This window comes from Xiphophorus maculatus, chromosome 11 (assembly GCF_002775205.1).
Source record: "Xiphophorus maculatus strain JP 163 A chromosome 11, X_maculatus-5.0-male, whole genome shotgun sequence".
Lineage (NCBI taxonomy): Eukaryota > Metazoa > Chordata > Actinopteri > Cyprinodontiformes > Poeciliidae > Xiphophorus > Xiphophorus maculatus.
The window spans coordinates 16,905,344-16,925,239 of NC_036453.1; the positions used below are offsets into that span (position 1 = coordinate 16,905,344).

The 19,896-nt window shown below is 43.1% G+C and overlaps 2 protein-coding genes and 1 long non-coding RNA gene across 3 annotated transcripts; 2 read left to right on the forward strand and 1 right to left on the reverse strand.

Moving 5' to 3' along the window:
• Window positions 1-1,436: 1,436 nt before the first annotated feature.
• LOC102224536 (histone H3.3) lies at window positions 1,437-6,150 on the forward strand. The gene is made up of 4 exons (XM_005815103.2): window positions 1,437-1,554; window positions 3,747-3,890; window positions 4,622-4,775; window positions 4,856-6,150. The coding sequence occupies exons 2-4, from the start codon at window positions 3,763-3,765 to the stop codon at window positions 4,982-4,984; spliced, it is 411 nt and encodes a 136-aa protein (XP_005815160.1). The 5' UTR covers window positions 1,437-1,554; window positions 3,747-3,762; the 3' UTR covers window positions 4,985-6,150.
• Window positions 6,151-10,448: 4,298 nt separating this feature from the next.
• On the reverse strand, window positions 10,449-13,105 carry LOC102237335 (homeobox protein otx5-like). Its single transcript, XM_023341799.1, has 3 exons — window positions 12,500-13,105; window positions 11,610-11,761; window positions 10,449-11,373 (listed from the first exon to the last, which is right to left on the reverse strand). The coding sequence occupies exons 1-3, from the start codon at window positions 12,594-12,596 to the stop codon at window positions 10,735-10,737; spliced, it is 888 nt and encodes a 295-aa protein (XP_023197567.1). The 5' UTR covers window positions 12,597-13,105; the 3' UTR covers window positions 10,449-10,734.
• Window positions 13,106-14,268: 1,163 nt separating this feature from the next.
• Window positions 14,269-18,836, forward strand: LOC111609994. The gene is made up of 2 exons (XR_002753440.1): window positions 14,269-14,479; window positions 18,419-18,836. It is a non-coding gene; the product is annotated as an uncharacterized LOC111609994 (long non-coding RNA).
• Window positions 18,837-19,896: the final 1,060 nt, after the last annotated feature.

The window sequence follows — 19,896 nt, forward strand, 5'->3', positions numbered from 1 at the left end:
ACCTCAGAAAAATAGAATACAGTTGAAACTCAAGGTATCACACCCCAATTAACTCAAAACACCTGCAAAGGTTTCCTGAACCATTAAACGGTGAGTCAACTACAATCATGAGGAAGACTTCTGACTGGACAGGTGTCCAGGAAACGGGTATGGACACCCTTCACAAGCAGGGGAAGCCATAAAAAGTCACTGCTGTAGAAGCTGGTTTTTCACAGAGTTCTGCATCCAAGCATTATAGATATAAAATTGAGTGGAAGACGGAAGAAGTGTGATGGGAAAAATGCATCCTTGAACTGCAGCCTTGAGAGGATCGTCAATTAATCAATCAAATTCCAGAAGAGTCACCGCACGCACACCAATATGGGCTACACGTAGTAATGATCTGTGAATTAAAGGATCCTGTGATATGTCATAATTTGAGTTGACAAACAACGATGCAGTGAAAATATTTCCATACACATGTAACATTACAAAGTGCTGCAAATTAATCGGAACAGTTGTGTAATGCTAATCTGAGGCTGCATCAGAGTAACAGTTTCAAATCTAATTTTTAATGTAGATTTTGACATCTTCAGCATTTCGCACAGATCAACACCAGCCAGCAGTTTCATGAGGGTGGGGAGTTACAGAGCCTTGGGGTTCGCAGGAGACTACTTAGTCAGATTTGCCTCTCTTTCTGGACCAGAAAACCCAGATTTATCTTGATTTCAGCGTTATGCTCAAAATTTGTACATATACTGCCATCTGAAATAACCCCAAACTTCCCAGAATAAACCATCATGGCAATTTATGCCCGACTACTTCAGTAAAAACTCCAGAAAAATAGGTTAAAACAGGTTAACCTGGAAATTCTGGCTTAAACCCTGGTTTTAGTTTTAACAGTCCCCGGAAGAGTAAGAACTGACAGCAACTTCACAAGTAAACCATATAAAAAAGAAAAAACAAAACCCTGGAGTTGAAGCCGAGTCATTATGAGCAGCTTGTTAATCTGTGCAAATGTTTATGATTATGAATCATTCAGCTGCTTTAAATACCAACGCGATAAATATGGTGGTATCCACTATTTCCTGTTCTGTTTTACACGGGGCTATTAAACCTTAAAGATGCCCTTCCCATTTTTTTTACTACAGAGCTCATTTTACTCCACCCTTCAATCAAAAGTTTACAATCTGCTTGTATATCGCCATACTGTTAATATTGTTGCTTTTTTAGGAGCCTTTTATGTACTTCGACACTTCCTGTTGTGACGACGTTTGAAATTGTGAAAAACGTTAGTTATCAAAACACTATTAATTTATAAATTAAGCCTTCTCTATTGAATTGTGATTTTTTTTCCCCGCCACCCCCGACCCTCTCCGCCACGCTTTAGGTGAAAAAGTTTCAGTGTTTACAAATGTTGGCATTGCATTGTGGGAGTAAAGATGATTGACACCGGCGCCATTTTGCTCCTGCTCGCTCCGCTTCCATTGTGTGAGAGATAGTAAATATCTGACACTGCCACACAACCACAACACACTGAAACGCTGCGAAGCGAAAGCCGACAATTCAGCCCCGGTATGTAAACGTTTCCACACACTTCTTAGACGTTAGAATATAAATCATTGTTTTGTGTTAGAATTGGACGGGCGAGTGTGTTTTTGGGGAGCTTATAAAGCGTTTAAATTCGACGCCGAGGTGAGGCGGAAAGCAGCTGCCTCGATGCCCAGACTCGGAGAAAAACGGCTCGGTGCTTCCACCGCCGAGCTAGCTGCTCCACTTTCATCTTTCCTCTCTAAGATAGCGCCGCGCCCCCGACTCTGTTGATGTTCTGATACCTATATGTACATCCTGTAATTTGTTGGTAGTTTTAATGCGCCCACGTTTGTAGTTTCGGTAGAAAATCATTGAAGTTTCCATCCTGTTCTTTGACTCTACGTTGGTAGGCTGGTTCGTTTCAGTCTGCGGCCATAATCTTGCGGCAGGAGGCGGGGCTATAACTGTTCGTCCCGCCTTGAAACCATGCAGTCTGAAAGACTATTGGTCCACAAACACGGCTGCGCCTCGCCGGATTGGTGTATATTCTTGCATTCGCCCGTTTCAAATTGTGATTGGTTGTAGGGGTTTGGGTTTTTAGTGTTTTGATTGGTTGGGTACGATGTTTTTGGGTAACTGCCAAAAATCTGTGCACTGAAAGGAGAAACAAACAAAACAGCGGAATTGGAGGAAATAAAAACACCGATGAACATGATTTCACTCTGAGCTGTAGCTGCGTAGGTAAACGGGTATTTGGGGAAAAAACGAAACGCTTTACATTTAGGATCCAGCAGCGGTAAACAACCCAGAAAAAAACAATTCTGAAAAGTGTCTCACTGAGCTTTTGTTGCCGGCATCCTCTCACAAAGGTCCATCATTTGCAATTACTTCTTAGAGTCTTGAGAAGATGTAACAAAATGGCGTAACATAGAGAAGAAAAGCTATTTTCATCCAGCAAGATGATGATTGTAAAACATGTTTTAGCTATGTCTGCTGTGTGGTCTTTAAAAATAAAGAGGAAACTGGGCAACAGAGGGCAATATGAAAGACCTGTGGTCCATATGTTTGGGGAAAATGGAGGGGGGAAAAAATCGATACAGGATTTGAGGGATCTGTCTATATGGGGTTGTGTTGACAAAGTCCAGCCCAAAATGGCACCAACAAAGAAAAGGTGAGAAATGTCCTTCAATAAGCCTGGAGAATTTCCTGAATAAAGTTCTAACTAGACTTCAAGCTTTGTTCAAAAGTAAATTGTCACACCAGATGTTAAATTTGCTAAGGATTTAAATTGTGTACCTTGTTACCCCCTTATGGACTTGTGAAGCTAATTGACTTCATACGGCTTTCGTTATGAATACAACAGTGACGTGCGATGAGGTTCATAGCTGATGAGGCACTGACTTAATCATAATCATATTTACAAATATAGACACCCTGCATGTTATTGTTTACATAAGGAAATTTCGCCCATGCGGACAAGCTGGAGGGCAAAAACACTATTCTTTTACATAATGTACAGGCATTATATACATAAACTAAATTATAAAACATCAGTTCATACATTAAATGTTTTTTAGCCATTTTATTGGCGGCGTACAGACAGGAGGAACATGCTCCCGTAGAATGGCAGTTAGCGAGAGGTTGCGCAATCCCAGGTGAGGCTCAGTTCGCTGCTGCCTCACCTGCTTCACTTCCAAGCATTTGAATAAGAAAATGCGAAAATTCAGCGATTTTGAAGAAAAAATAATCAGAATTGGTTAAGCTAAATGAAAAAATAGGTACTTTATAGTACAAACCACAGGGTAAAAATAGCAATATAAATTATTTTATCATTATATTTTATTTTTCTATGATGACACCCTGCCTCCCCTGACCACACGTTACTGGAATACAACCAGGGAGTGTGTGAATACTACAAATGTATGGATGGACATCAATGATTGCCCCTAACTATATGGTGAAATTTAATTTTTAACACTGATTTCAATCGAAAAGTCTGTTTCATTCCTTAGATGCCTTGTGGTGCTAATTAGCATCATACTTAAACTTCCACTAGCTGTTGATGCGGTGTTTAAATTAATCATTTCTAATTAACTGAACAACTGATTAACAGCAAAAAAAAGTAATTTTTTTGGTACAATTGGACACAAATTCAGGCATTAAGAGTTAACGATCTTGCTATAGAACAATATATACCATGGATGATAATTGATTGATTCCATTTTCCTCTGCAGGTGAAACTTTGTCGTCATGGCCCGTACCAAGCAGACCGCTCGTAAGTCCACTGGAGGAAAAGCTCCTCGTAAGCAGCTGGCCACCAAGGCCGCCCGCAAGAGCGCCCCCTCTACCGGGGGGGTCAAGAAACCCCATCGTTACAGGTGTGTGTATTCACCTATAGGAAGAGGATGGCTCCCAAAACTGAACCAGCTTCACTTGGTCATTTTAAATGAATGCTAATAAGTGTAGGTGATTTAATAAAACATGAAATATTTCTTTTTATTATTTGCTTAGTTATTATTGTCTTTTGATTATTGACTTGTTACTGAAATACAGGCTGTGTGCAGCAAATAGCAACCAGGTCAGAGTTCTGAGGCTGATTTTTCGTCTGTAGTTTTGTGAAGAGTTTAGCTAACTTTGAGTCTTTATTAGTAACAACTTCCACACCGAAGAGTCGGACCTGACACCCAAATGCAGCAGTGTGGTGCATTTGCTGACCAAAAAAAAATCTGATTTTTTTTATCTTCAGCTATAGTCTCTTTGCTTGTCTGCCTTGCCTCCTTCATAAAGATGTATTTGTGTAGTTTATTATTTAGCAGGTAAAAATAAAAATAATAGGTTCTTGCTATCATAATTAAAAAGAAAAACAAAAACGTTTGGACCACTCTAACCAGCAAACCACTCTAATTAGCATTAAGCGCTTTGTCTGAGAGGTGGAGTAATGGGTAAAGTTACTGTTTATCAGTCATATTTATCAGTGGGAAGTCCAGACCCAGGCTTGGTTCTGATGGAGAACCCAGCAGATCAAACTGAAAATAACAAAAGCCAGAACAGACAACTGGTTCTGCCTTAGCTCCCCCAAGAACCTGACGAGCCAGTGTTGTCGTTTCAGGCCCGGTACCGTGGCTCTCAGGGAGATCCGTCGGTACCAGAAGTCCACAGAGCTGCTGATCCGTAAGCTGCCGTTCCAGCGCCTGGTGAGGGAGATCGCTCAGGACTTCAAGACCGACCTGCGCTTCCAGAGCGCCGCCATCGGAGCTCTACAGGTGAGTGAGGCCACAGCGACTAAACGCTGCGTGGTGGAAGTTGTGCCGCTAACCCGCGCTCTGGCTCTGTGTTCCCGCAGGAGGCCAGCGAGGCCTACCTGGTGGGTCTGTTCGAGGACACCAACCTGTGCGCCATCCATGCCAAGCGGGTCACCATCATGCCCAAAGACATCCAGCTGGCCCGCCGTATCCGTGGAGAGCGCGCTTAGACACTCCTCTGCACTCCTGTTTTTCTGTCCCTGTCCTCACTGCTCCCCCCCCCCCCCCCCACCCCAAACTGCCCCCCCCCCCCCACCCTCCAGCCCTGCTCAACTTCTTAGTAGACTTTAGGATGATCCTGATCATGAGCAGATAGAAACACGTCGAAGTCTGGTCTCTCGTAGAAGTTTTTCATCCTCATAAAATGTTTTAGGGTACCTTTCTTTTCTTTTTTTTTTGTGCATGTAAAAAGTTTTGTGGATCAGATGCGCATGTGCACACGCATACTCAAATGTGTATCACTGGATTTTCCTGGTGCTTCTCAACACGGAGCCCGCCTCTGAGCTCACCTGTTCTGTTGGAGGTCAGCTGGCGCAGCTTGTGGAGCAAACAGAGCTGGAGCGCAGGGACCTGGCCGAGGGGCTAGTCTGCTTAAGGGGAGCTGCAACTTCCACAGCAGGGTGCTATTAAAACTAGCCCTGAGGCCCCCTGAACACCCCCCCTCACACCGCCCCTGACCCCCAGCTGGGGGAGAGGCTGGACTGCTGCTCTGTTTGTGTGAACCCACCAGCCCTGACCTTCCAAACCAACTGTACTCGACAAACGTCAATCTCTCAGTTCTTACATGAAAAGTTCGTGGGTATGGTGTCGGTGGTTTGTTTTCTTCTTTTTTTTTCTTCTACACATAAAATTCATAATTTACAGAGTACATCTTATTTTACCACTTTCTAAATTATCAAAAATAAAACAGAATTGAGTTTTCTACAGTGATTTTATTTGCTGTAGGACTTTTTTGAGGAGCTTCTGTTTTCCCAGGAAACTATTATTCCCATCGCAACCACACGGGGGCGTTAGATCACCGTCACCTTTTCTTTTCAGTTCGTTACTGCAGGTCTGTAATCACACTCGATGCTACTGGCGCCCCCTGTCTCCACAGATCAGCATTAGATTTGACATAGTGAAAGTTCTCTGCATGTTTCAGGTCTTTGTCTTTCCTGCCAGCTCTGAGCGTATAAACTGTCCCTTTTCTTGAAATTTCTGATACAGAATATAACCTCATAATTGTTTTCTTTTATATTTTTCTTATTCCTTGAGATTTTCAGACGTATAAATAAGCTGATCTTTGTATTTTCCAAATTTCTCATATTATGGTGGTAATAAATAGATGTTAAAACAAGCTTCACAGAGTGTGTGTGTTGTGTTCTTTACAGTATTTCACAAATGCGCCTTCATACAGGTAAAACATTGATGCTGATAGATCAGGGGTGTTCAGAGTGCAGCTTTGGGAGTAGTTTTGTGTGGCCCCTGAATAGTTTATTTGCAATTAAAATTAGATTTTCAATGACATGTCTTCAATAGAAAAAGTATGAAGCAGGTGTTAGTCTTTTATTAGCTACATTTTTCTTTTTGCTTTCATTTTAATGTCATACTAAGCATGGCCACAAACCTCTAGAAACTTTTTATTCATAAGCATAACTTAATTAATCACGCTCAATAATTAAAACGGACTAAGGGTTTTCAAAGACGGTCCTCATTTTTGTTGCTGGGAAAAAACTCAAAATGATATTCTGACCAACAAGTTCGGAAACTGTAAACCTTTGAGACTCCTTTGCAATTAAAACGCTTTTTAATTTGTTGCTGGTAAAAGGATTGACAATAATTTTTTTTTGCATTTTTAACTGGTAATTTATTTTTATATAGAGCCAATTCACAGCTAATTTGCGAAACAAATCAGTTCAATCCAATCATCCAGACAGATTCGGTCATTTCCATGCATTCCAACTGATCCTAGTGATCAAACAATGCGGTCAAGTTCAATTTATTTTTAAAACTGAGTCCAAGAGTTTTCTGTCAAAGGAAACCCAGCAGATTACATTTGAGTCATTGGAGAATTCGCTCCTTGATCTTCATGTGTTCTTTAGCTTAGTGTTGTTTAGTTTTCAGGAATCCCTCATACTGAGCATGCATGTAGCGACAGTGGAAAGGAAAAACTCCCCTTTAACAGGAAGAAGCCTCCAGCCTCTTCATGGCTAATGATGTGTCTGTCGCTGCCCCAAACGTCTGAGTGGCGGCCTTGTTATAGTTCAGTCTGCTTATGGAGATCACTTTACCTGGCTTGGATACCTCAACACTTCCTGTCTGAATGACATCCCACTGCTGTGTATCATCATGATGTAAAGCTAAAAAAATTTTATTTTACATAATACTTCCCCTTTAAAGGTAAGGAACGCTTGTAGAAACAATGCATCCAGACTTTGTCACAGTGTGTCCTGAAACATGTGCATAACAACTGTCATCCCAATAAAAATCTTGTCTTTATTGTTTCTCAGGGTTTATCTGATGGAAACGGCTCAGGAAGGTGATGATGGAGGTAAACGGCTACAACTGAGGATAGATTTGGAAGCCAGAAGTGTGTTGATTCCCAAGGTGGAAGTATGTTTTGTAATATAAATGACCGTTTCTGATTTGTGCTGTTACCATCCTCATCCTTCGCCTCTGATTGGGCAGGAATCACCATAGTTACCGCTCAGCAGGTGTTAGTCTGATTGGAGGCCTTCTAGCATCCATGATGGCTGTGGACATGGCTGATGTATGATGTTGTCATTGCGTAATTTTAAACAGGGTGTAAACAGGACACACATTACACTTTAGGTGATTTATTTATTTTTTTCAAATGCACCTCCTTTTTATTTCTACTCGTGTTTCATTTAGAGAGGAAACCTTCCCTCCGATGCTATTTAGGTTAAATTGAATTCCTAAAATCTAATGGAACAGGAATTCTACTTCTATCTGTTGACGTTTTTCACATTTCTCACATTGCAGCCCTAAATGTTGATGTTTTATGTAACAGACCAGCACAAAGTAGAGCACGGCAGGGAAGTGTGAGAAAATGTTTACATAGCTTTACGTTTCTTTTGCCATTAAAAATCTGAAAAGGTGAACCTGCGAATCAGCCTCTGACTGGGTTTCTTCCAGGATCACCATGTCTTCAGCTCCATCCAGCTTCCCTAAACTATTTCCACAGTACAGCGCTGCCACCACCATGTTTCAGGATGGGGTTAGTGCATTTAGAGGGATTTGCCACATTTATTGTTTGGCATGTAAGTTAAAAAGTTATATTTTGATATGACCTGTCCTGAAGGTCTTTATTTATTGCTTTCTGTCTGACGCTCTTTCATGAACTAAACGGTCTAAATGCAGCAGCATGCCAGTCTTTCATCATTTACGTTGGTAAAACCTTAAGGAAACCAAGCACAGAGCCTGGATATTGACACACTGTGTGAAAAGATTCTATATTCTCATCTCCCTTCAGCGCTCCGTCTGGGATTTCTCCCATTGTGCTGGATTTCTCCAGTTGGATTTCAACCGGTCGAATAAGCAGACACAAGAAAATGTGAACGACGATGTCGAGTTTCTGCACCGTTTTAAGATTAGAACAGTGGCAGGTTTTTACCAGGCTAGCTTTAAATCAGACTAATCACCTATTTTTGGTCAATTAGGGGTAGCAATTTTATTTTTCTTCCAGAAGAACCTGAATATCAGGAGAAGGTATTTTTAGATCATTTTTAATTTATATGTGTGTGGCCTTGTGATTTTGATATCAAAATCAGAATCACTTTATTGCCATTCCATAAGAAAAAGTGATGTGTTTGTGTTACGTGCTAGTTTGATGACTAAGGTGTGAATTAATGGCATTTATCAGTTAAGATTAGGATTAGGGAAAATGTCTGGGTTAGGCATAACTTCAGTTCCTAAAATAAAAGGAAGTCAATACAAATTCCTTTTCTGGGTAGAAATACAAACTTGCGTGTGTGACTTTAGCAATTGTTCGTTAAAATTGCTCAGTCAAAACTTTTCCCTTCACCTGCTGGTAAAATACTCTCAACTCATAAGAATCTGACTCTGTGAAAGAATATGGAGACGTCTCTCGTAGCTGTTTTCCTTCACCGTCTGCATGTAACAAACAAATCACCTTCATCAAGGTCTGCTGGGCGCGCTCCATCCCCCATCACATCTGCTCCTCCCTGGGATTACAGTGCAAATGTTTGTCTGAAACACCCAGTGCTGAGAGGGGAGATTATGGCTGTACTGGCCTCTCCGAGAGGGGGAGGGGGGCTAACCAATCAGAACAGCCAGACGCAGGGATTAACCAATCGTGCCACAGAGAGGGAGGGCAGAGGGGATTAAGCAGAGCACAGAGTGGGATTAGGTCAGAAAAGTGCTTTGAAATGTACTTTGTTAAACACTCACTTCTACCACGCATCAGATTTCTGATAGTTCAGCAGAACTACAAGAAGCTGCATTTCTCCATGTGTAAGAAATAAATTAATTTCTGCCCTAGTCCTGATCTTCCACAGTCCCATTCAAATCCGTTGACTATTTTGTAAAATCTGGGAGATTAGCTTTAAATTTAAAAACACAAATCGATCCATGGCTATGGACTAAAACCATGTTTTGCACACACTACTCTAAAATCCGTCGGCATATTTGATGTCATCATAGCTCTGTTTATGCAGTATTCAGGTCACCGGCGGATTAACAACTTGTCCAAAGAGCTGCGGAGCATCGTGGAGGACGGAGCAGGGGGAGAGACAGGGAACCTCAGAGAACCCCGATGAAGACGGTCCGCATTTAACGCCGCCGCTGACCTTTCGCACATTTTCCACGGCGGAAAAGCCAAGAGTGCAGAATGGAAAAAGTTCAACAGAAGAGGTGGAGAGATAAAAGCGAGGGAGCCACGGGTGGAGGAGGTGGAAAAGGTTGAGGTGGGTGAGAGACAGAGGGGAACAGGGCAATAATCCCAACTAATTCACTTAGGGCATTGCTGAAGGGAGGCTAAGAGGATTGGGACACTCCCAGAATCAGATCACCTAAAATAACCAAGATGGAGCAGAGCGAGGTGGAGGCGTGCGGCGCCGAACCGCCAACCCGACGTCGTCTGAATACCGGACAGGACCACCTGCAGCTGACCCCCTGACCTGAGAAAGAAGACTTCCAAACTGTACAACTCGCCTCAAGGAGCTTCAGCACACACACGTAAAGAATAAACCACTTTAATACATCAACACAGCTAAAACAGGACATTTTTTAATCCTATGGAACAGACTGAAACACTACACACTAACACTGATAAACATAAATGCCCCAAAAATAAATAAGAGCAAACGACAGAGCTAAACGTAGCATAAAATAATGATAATGGTAACAATAAATAATTGAGAAAAACCTTAAAGGAGGTGCAGCCTACAGTTCCTTCATCACAATGTGAGTTTAAAACACACAGCGAGTGTAATGTGTATGTGACCTTTAACCCTGCAAGCCTGTCAAAGGCTGTAGGTTTTATATGAGCATGAGGAGGACCGACCGTTGGACTCAATTCAAAAACACTTAATTGATCCCAAAGGGAAATTAAATGCTGTAAATCACATTAATTCAAATTCTTCAGTTACTGCAGATGTTGATGGCTGTTGGCAGGAGAGATCTCCTGTAGCAGCCTGTGTTACAGTGACTTTGAAGAAGCCTCTGACTAAAGACACTCTGTTTTTCCCAGCAGGCCTTCCAGTTCTGTCTGTTCCTACAACACTCACAGTCAGACGAAAAATATATATACAAACAGGCTAACAAACAGGAAACAGCAGAAACCTGCCCTCTCATGCTGGATGCTGGACTAAGTCACACACTTCCACACACCCAACACACACGCACGCACACGCCCACCCACTCACACACACACTCATGAAGGGACGCCCCTCCTCGCCTCCTAGAGGACCTGGAACTTCCAGGAGTTCTGGTCCTTGTGGTCCAGGCAGTCCATGGTAGTGAAGCCCAGTTTCCAGGCCTGCTGGTCCTTGTAGTCCAGGCAGTCCACGGAGGTGAAGCCCAGGGAGGAGGCGGTACTGTAGCCCTGCGAGGACAGCGAGGCCGGGGACTGGCTCAGAGAGCCCCCCATGGAGGGGACGGTGATGGGGCTGAGCGCGCCACCGGTGCCGGACAGCTGCGAGTGCATGGGGGACAGGTAGGCGCTGCAGTCCAGGCCCGTGAAGTAGGAGGTGGTGCTGGCGTAGCCCTGGGTGTAGGCCGACGGCTGGCCGTAGCTCATGGGGTAGGGCGAGGGTCGCTGCATGCAGGGGGCGGAGGAGGCCAGCGGGTCGGGCAGGGGGGAGATGGCCGGGCTCCAGATGGACACGGCCGTGTTTCCTGTGCTGGAGCTGGGGGCCAGGCTGGGCCCGGCGGACTGAGCCGAGGAGGGGCTGTAGGAACCAGACGGGTTGGGGACTGGGTCGGGAGCACTGGGCTCCTGCGCTGGTGAGGCCTTTTTCTTTGGAGGCCGAGGTTTGGACTGGCCACTGCTCTGCTGCTGCTGCTGGCGGCATTTGGCACGGCGGTTCTTAAACCACACCTGGAGGCGCGGGGAGAGAGAGAGGGAGAGAGAGGGAGAGAGAGAGAGAGAGGGAGAGAGAGAGAGAGAGAGAGAGAGAGAGAGAGAGAGAGAGAGAGAGAGAGAGAGAGAGAGAGAGAGAGAGAGAGAGAGAGAGAGAGAGAGAGAGAGAGAGAGAGAGAGGCCCGGCGGGTTAGAAACAACAAGTTCTGACTGGAAACACCGAGCAGAAAGCGGAGCGGCGCTGCTACGTGTACCTGCACCCGGGACTCGGGCAGGTTGATCTTCAGGGCCACCTCCTCCCGCATGAAGATGTCCGGGTACCGGGTCTTGGAGAACAGCGCTTCCAGGATGTCCAGCTGTGTCCGAGTGAAGGTGGTGCGCTCCCGGCGCTGCTTCCGCGGAGTGGCTGCCGAAACGGGAGACACACACGTAAATATGTTGACAACATATGACAGAGATGTGGCATTGAATAGCATCATAACGCAACAACCTAATCCGCTAAATAATAATAATAATTTTTAAAAAAAATCATAGAAAGTGCGTCAGGGTGCCAACCAACCAACACATCGGGTTAGTTTGTCTTTGTCTCTCAGTACGACAAAGAAATTTAATCAAACTGACAAACTACCATTTACCAGGAACAAAACTCAACAGAACAAACTCAAAGGGAATATTTCAAGTGTTTCCGCCACATTTTACTCGTGTGATGAGAGAAATACCTCAAAAGTCAGAGGATTTTGTTTTAATTATGTCCGATGCTGTTGTCAGCATGGAGACTAATTAAAAAAACAGCAGACAAAGTAAATTTATCTTAAAAACAGCCCGTTTTCCACACCGTGGACTCCTAAAGAATCCCGTTCCACCAAACTCACTGTGGAAAGAATGTTTTGTATTCCGAAGTCTATGTTATACCAAATACATCCATCCGCAATAATAATAAACCTTCCGTCAACACAAACATCAAGCAACTGTTTCTTTTTTGTTTTTATCCTCGTTTTGGCTGCAGCGTTACGCACCAACCTGCGCGCTTTTACGCATCACTTGTAGCGCTTGTAATACAAAGTAATACAAACAAAGACTCTTTTTTTTCTTTTTAGACGTTATTAAATATTTTTAAAACATAAAACTTCCAGGTCGTACTCACGGGGATAAGCGACTGTGGTGTGGAGCACGTCCATCCCGGGACCGGGTAGGTTTAACCCGTTCATGGTGTAATGAGGTTGTTTTATGTAGGACATCATCCTTCCGGCAGCTTTTTGAAGTCCTGTCGCTGACTTGGAGGTCGGACGCGCAGCGCGGCAGCTGTGGGAACTTCGGAGCGCAGCGGGACCAACCCGGTCGGCGCGTCTGCCGGGATCCGCGCGCGGAAGGACGCGGGGACGCGCAGGAGAAACGTGAACAGGGATTTCTGTTTTTCCTTTTTTCTTTTAAAGCGCTCTTTGAGCCGAGCGTGGACTCAGCAGCGGTGGGCGCAGAGCATCCGGACTGACAGGCACCGCGCAGGTGAAGTGGCCCCCGGGATCCCTCTGCGCCTCGGACGCGTCGCGGCTCTGAGGTTCTTCTCCAGGACGCGCTGCTAATTAGAAGGAGCAAGTGACAGCAGCAGCAAACCCCTCCCACACTACGCGCACACAAGGTGGCACACAGGCTGCAGAACTGGATCAAGTGTTTTAAGTCCCGGACCCAGGAGTCAGATTCAGACTTAGAGTTGATATGAATAATCGATTCACCCCTTCGATACAGAGCTGCAGGGTTAAATTTGCTGGCATATTTGTTAATAAAGTTCAAAAAGTCTACAATTAGCATCATAAAATAGAAATTTTGATCTTTAATTTAATTCCCTTCATTCAGGAGTAGAAAAAAAAGTCTGTTGATATTTCTTTTACACTAATTTATTAGTTTGTCTTTTTAAAATTGCTTCTAAAAACTTTTGATTAGCAAACTACAACTTCCTGTTTCTGTGGAACGTGACGTGATACTCATATTGACGCCATGAAGAGTGAACAGGACGGCCAGAGTGGTAAAATAAAATCTCCAAAACCTTTAGAGATCTGCAGCAAAGGGTGGCTCCTGGGGACCACCAGGTCTCCATAGCAACCAGGAAAACTTTTTCTAGAAGCTCAAACGTGTCAAACATTACAGGAGATGACAAAGTGCTGTCCTGTTCACAAAAGAGGGTTGTACAAAGTATTAAAAGGATTACAATAATTATAAAAATCCAGAGATTCTGCTAATAATGTTTTGCTCCTGATAAGGGTGAGCATTTATCGTATCGTTTATCATTTATCATTTATCATGATATGCTTCTTGTCGTAATAAGAATAAGTTCCACAATAATTTCCAAATCACGTTTAGAAAATACTCCAAAACCGTCCATATTGTTGGCAATGTTATTTTTTTTTCACAGTTTTCTCCACTGGTTTGTTCAATGAGAGCATCAATACTTGATATCAAAAAATATTAAATGCAGTTACTGTGTGCAGTTTAGTGATACAAATCACACTTCTGGCTCGTGTCCTAAAGAACCGTATTTCAAATGGATATGTTTTTCAAGAACACTATTTGCTTTTGTTTGAATAAATAGTTCTTATGGTCACATTTATCGCTATCACAATAGTACCATAAAATACTATGATAAAACGGTCGACATGAATAATTTTATACGTATATCTGCATAAATAACGATCCAGTAAACCTTCACACACACACCTCACCACCAATATGGATCTCCAAAACAGCTGGACGTGCTAAATTTCCCCCCTCCACACGTTCACCCCCCCCCCCCCCCCCCCCCCCCCACACACACACACACACCCACACACACCCACTGCACCAAAGCGATAAAGCTCATTTGATTTATCATAATATGCTTTATCTGAAAACTAAGTATCTTATCTCCAGATAAAGAGAGGAAAGACAGAGCAATCCGTTCAGTTGGTGGAGCAGGAAAGAGGCTGAAAGGACGACGGCAGCTCCAGGAAAACGGACGGGTTGGAGTGGAGAACGAACGGGAAGAACCGGAGAGAAAACCAGACGAGAAGAAAAAGATGCGGGGATGGGAGGAGATGTGGAAAAACTGGACAGGATGGCGAACAGCTGAAGAGTGAGAAAGTATGACATTCATGTAAGTTTACTGTGTGTGTGTGTGTGAGATCCATGTATGTGCACAAACCAGATGTGTGTGATACTGCATGTTGTGGAAATGATCGGACACCAAGTAAATACATTGGTATCAGTATCGGTACTGATACCGATACTGATACCGATACTTTCTGTTAAAGTTTGACTCATCATCAAAGTTCTGACCTCCAGGTGTGTTTTCTCTGAATTACTTTGTTCCAACTTACAATGTTTAGATAAAGTTTATAGGTATATACAAAAAAACTTTAGTAGCATATTAAGATGATTTGTGTGCAATTTTTCAAAATAAAGAAAGTTCAAAATATTACTGTTTCAAAGCAAATCAAAGCTACAACAAAAATCGAGAGCGAGTTGAGAAACTAAAATACAAAAAAAAAAAAAAAAATCCAGATGGAATCTAAAACTATATCAGTCTTATCATGCTTGTATCGATCTGATACTGATATCGACTTGTTATAAATATTATTAATATTTTGGAAGGATCTGCCCTCCTCTAGCATGGACTGTTTTAAGCTTAAATTTCTTTAAAATGTGAGAACTGGTTAACCTCAGCCTACCACAATGTGCATTGTAAACACAAGGCCCAACAGTACCTGCAAACCTGTTGCAATGGGACTCAAAAAACTAAAACTATCTGACTCATTTCAGTGTGAAAAAAAAAGTTACCCTAAAGGTTTAAGAAACCCTGCGCGCTTTGACTATACCTATATGAGTGACTATATGAGTGAAATCTGCTTGATAGATCCTAACAGCAAACGGGGAAGCAGTCGAGAGGACAGAGTGGGTTTAATCCCTTCCCCCCCATGAAGCTGGGCTCAAACGGACTCAATCAGGGTGATGCGACCCAACATTTCAGTTTTTCAGACCAAACTGTGCGATCGGCACCGAGGGGCTGAAAACGTCCAGAACCGGGCTTCACCCGGAGAGGAGGGAGGGATGGAGGAAAAGCAGGTGAAGGGGCAGAGGCTGGTGGGGGTAGGGAGTGTGTGCGTGTGGGGGGAGGGGTGTGTGTGTGCGTGCGTGCGTGCGTGCGTGTGTGTGTGTGTGTGTAGGGAGGGGGGACTCTGGTCCTCGTCCCCACTGACACACTGCTGCAGTTAATCCAGATTAGAGCGTCTAAAACAGGTCGGCTAAATCTGCAGGCCAGCCAGCAATACAGAGGCTGCTGTCAGCCCCAATCACTCACACACACACACACGCACACGCACACACACTGTAATAATCTCTTCTGTACAAGCCAGGTGCCACCCACTGCCTGCCAGTACCCCGACCCCTCCCCCCACCTCCCCATCCAGCCGCACCAGTCAGACCCGCTGCAGCAACCAGCGTTTAAACTAAGACAGAACTGAGAGTCAGTCCCAAAGTGAGATGAAGTGGATTATGATGATGATGATGATGATGAATATGTCCCATTGCATGTCTAATCTGATGAGTCATCAGAAATCTCCACATGACCTGTAGATTTCCCTCCGTCAATAAATTTGCTTCCATGAGGGGAGAAGCTGCAGCGGCAGCCGACATCGACGCGTTCCCGTTGTCTGCAAACGGCTCTGGCCGAAGCGGACGGAGTCAACGTCCAGTCCGGTCCGGTCCGGTCCGGCCTGGCCCGCCTCAGAGGCAGGATGATCCTCACTACATCAGCCCGGTTCACCGAGCTGATCATTCAGGGCTCATCAGTCCAATTCACAACAAATGTTGTCTCAAGACAATGAGCAAAAAAAAGAAAAAAGAAATCATTTCTTTTTTTAAAAATGTCACACATTCTTTCCAATTGATTCTGAATCAGTGAAGTGATCTCAATTTGATATTCAAATTACTTTAAAAAGTTTTCTGTCTACGGAAGCCCAGCGGGTTTTGTGGAGTCAGTGACTTTCAGCATTCACTCCTCCTGGATGAACACGTAGCGCCAGTCGCTTGCATCGTGTCAATAATTTTATAGCAGCTCCTCACACCAAGCATGCATGCAGCTACAGTGGAGAGGAAAAACTCCCCTTTAACAGGAAGAAATCTCCAGCAGAACCAGAACCAGATGAGTTTTATTCTTTAGTTTATTAAAGCAAAACCAGAAAGCAGTACGAGAAACAAAATATGACAAGTTTATATAAGTTTGGGAGCGGTTCATTTTCTCCAACACATATGAACAAGGCTGAGGTCTGGAATCACTTCATTTAAATTACTCTGTTCTTTTCTGTTTAAGCCATGTTGTTTATTCAGAGTTCCCTTAAAACCCTAAATCGTCTCTATAGAGACTGAAAGGCGTTCAGTATCTGATGTATGCAAAGTCTACACGGCTCTAAAGCATGAATGTCAAACTCGTTTTCATTTTGGGTCACATCAAGATCAAGACCATAAGTTTGGTCGTGGCAGTATATTTTGATAAAACCCATTGACAAACAGTTAAAATATCAATAAATAGCTGCCACTGCATTCGATGACAACTTCTTAAAGTCAAATCATTTTGAGCATATTTTCATGTTGATGTATTTTGGCAGCATAGAGATTAAAATCGACTTTGATTTGACTGACAATAATATTTAAGCACACAACTGTTATATTAATGGTTCTGTTTATTCGTCCCTCTTGAGTCTAACGCAGGGGTCTGCAACTGTTACAATGCAGTTATAGCTCTGGAGAAATGCGTAGGAAATGTAGTCATTTTTAAATAACCGCTATTTTATTTCTAATTTGAGGCTCAACTTTTTGATCCAATTTGAATAACAAACTAAATTTTACTGAATTGTTTGGGAACTGGGACTGAGTTTACTTTTTTTTTTAAATTATTGTAAAGTGCTTTGAGTTGGTGCTGTATAAAGAAGCTGAACTGACTCACACAAAACTGCATGGCGGCACAGTTGTTGACACTTTTTAATTGCATGAGGGCATGGAGCTGGCATGTTATTCCCATCTGTGTTTCGGTTCCTCCCAACGTCCAAAAACCTGAAAATGCTTGGGTGTTCAAAAAATAAAAAAAAAATTTTTCAATACAAAAGTTGATGAAATTTTTGTTTGCACAACAGGAGCATCACGGCCAAAACGTTCCACCTTCGTTTGGGGGGAAAAAAGCTGCTTTTTAAAATCAGTTCACTTAGTCCTTTATATGGCAGCAACAGCATCGATTAGAGAATCTGTACGACAACCTGGAGCTGTGAGAAGATCAGGTTGCAACCACAGAAGAAGTCAGCAGGTGAAGAGCAGATAGACTCTGCCAGGCGTAAACAAACAACACACTGATACAAAATAATATATTTAAGACATTAAAAACACACTAGTACTTATTAAAAATCCAAACTGAGGAGGCCGAAGAAGAGACAACAATCCAGCAAAGCACAGAGAGCCGCCGAACTACTGACCTTGAGTGACTTACGGTGCCAAAAGTATTCACACCCCTTCATTTTTCACATCGTGTCAGATTATGTTCAGCGACAAACTTCAATATATTTTATTTCCATTGGGACATAATTGTGACATAATTACGTAATGCATAATTATGAAGCAGTGAAACATGGTGGTGGCAGCATCATGCTGAGAAGAGACTTTTCCTCAACAGAGACGTTGCAGCTATAAATCTGGCTCTAGATGAAGCCTGCAGCTGTAACTGCATGAGAATCGAGTTGTTCAAAGGAAGAACTCGAGGAGGTTGAATGGAAATAACATCTAAGTAAAACACAAAGAAAACTCGTTCAGCTGACTGTCAGATCAGGTTTTTAACACAATTTGTGGAAAGGAGAGATTTTTCTTTCATTTTGCTGATTTTCTGTTAAAATAGTGTTTTTTTTCTAGCCTACACCTAAACTCAGGTGTTTTTCCACCTGAGTTTGTCCTTTCAGTCTACTTGTCACGTGTCCCGGTTTTCTGACTCAGTCATATTTTCTGTTTTATTCTCCCTCCACTGCTTTCTTGTTAAATGCGTTTTATAAGACAGATTCTTCAGGAACTTCTCCTGGTCAGAGCTTTAGCTGCCCTGAACATATGGCGACCGTGCTAACACCGAGGCAGACGCTCTTCTTCAGACTGGTTGAGTTTTCCAAGGAACTCGCGATGCCATTCCTCAGTCCAGATCGATCACTCCAACATATGCAGCAGATTGAATCCAGTCCAGGTTCCTCAGTGGTGCATCTATCATCAAATCATTCCAACTGGTTTTCCATGAACATCCGGTTCCTCTACTAACACTGTTTTTGATTCTCGCATTTCTTCTTTCATGTTTTTCTACCCTGAATATGTGCTTCCTGTTCTGTAAAGGTTGGTAAAACTACTCACACCTGATACAGTCGTTCAACTAAGAACTGTGATGGATTCCTTGTATGATCCAAAGCACAATAAACTTCTTATGCAAGATATTCTTGTGTACCAGTGTATGTGTGTGTAATGACTCAGGGGCTGCACCGTGAGGTGAGGTGTGTCAGTATGGAGGATGACTGATTACAGCAGACAGTAATCCTGCAGATGGATTAGCAGGTGGAATTAGGAGAAGTGGGGGTGTAGCACACTGCCACCTTTGAACTGTAACAATATGGAGCAGCAGCTCACAGGGCCCGGCCTCCGTCTGCATCACCCCCGGCCACACACGCACATGAGCGGGGTAACCCACAGCGACAGAGGCCCCCCCCCCGGAGACGGTACGCGGGTTCTGATGATGACATCACCCCAGGCTTCTACCGTGAGAAGGTGAAGTCTGACCAGTCCGCCCAACAAGTTCCCATGATTGAGTCTCGCAGAGATGGGAGTAAAAAGGAAAGAGAGAGAAAAACGTGTCCAATGGAGATGGAGAGAACTTTCCTAAAGTCTGACGTCAGACGCTGTTTCTTTGGTGTTTTTTTTATTTATTTAAATAAACTCCTTTTTCACTTCCTCGTGCGTTTAGAATTCAGTTCAATTCGAAAATACTTTATTGATCAGCCTGAGAAAACGTCATCTCAGGCTGATGTTTTCGTTGAGAGCAGCCCCAGAGCCCGGAGCTGCTGTCAGGATCCGGAAACATTGGGACCTTAGTCCAGAAGAGAAAGATCTCTACTTTCAAATTGTACGTTTTTTTATTTTAACTGGGCTGTTTTTGTTGTAAGGAATCTGGGAAAAGGATGAAAAACTAACTAATGTTTGTTTGTTGTACACCGGCTTTAAACAATCTCTCTGATGAAATCTATTGTTCAGTCAAAGTTCTCCACTCCTTGGCTTTTATGTTCCTCCTTTACTACGTCATAAAAAAAGATTCATTTATTTTTTTTTACAGTCATTAGCATCTACCTACATTTTCTACAGTTTTCAGATAAAAAAGTAAATAAATAAACGTATACATTGGCGCCTCGCCAGAAGTTATATGAAACTTAAAATTTGTTTGTGTGATGAATCATATTTAAGTTTGAAACTATATAATATTTCTTTTCTTTTTTCTTCATGTGA

Bases quoted from the DNA above. Each gene is read 5' to 3' on its own strand.
- LOC102224536 (XM_005815103.2), top strand. From the start codon at position 3,763: ATGGCCCGTACCAAGCAGACCGCTCGTAAGTCCACTGGAGGAAAAGCT. The intron at 3,891-4,621 runs GTGTGTGTATTC...TTGTCGTTTCAG, and splicing joins AAGAAACCCCATCGTTACAG to GCCCGGTACCGTGGCTCTCA. The intron at 4,776-4,855 runs GTGAGTGAGGCC...GTGTTCCCGCAG, and splicing joins CCGCCATCGGAGCTCTACAG to GAGGCCAGCGAGGCCTACCT.
- LOC102237335 (XM_023341799.1), bottom strand. From the start codon at position 12,596: ATGATGTCCTACATAAAACAACCTCATTACACCATGAACGGGTTAAAC. The intron at 11,762-12,499 runs GTGAGTACGACC...CCGTTTCGGCAG, and splicing joins CACCACAGTCGCTTATCCCC to CCACTCCGCGGAAGCAGCGC. The intron at 11,374-11,609 runs GTACACGTAGCA...CCGCGCCTCCAG, and splicing joins TGCCCGAGTCCCGGGTGCAG to GTGTGGTTTAAGAACCGCCG.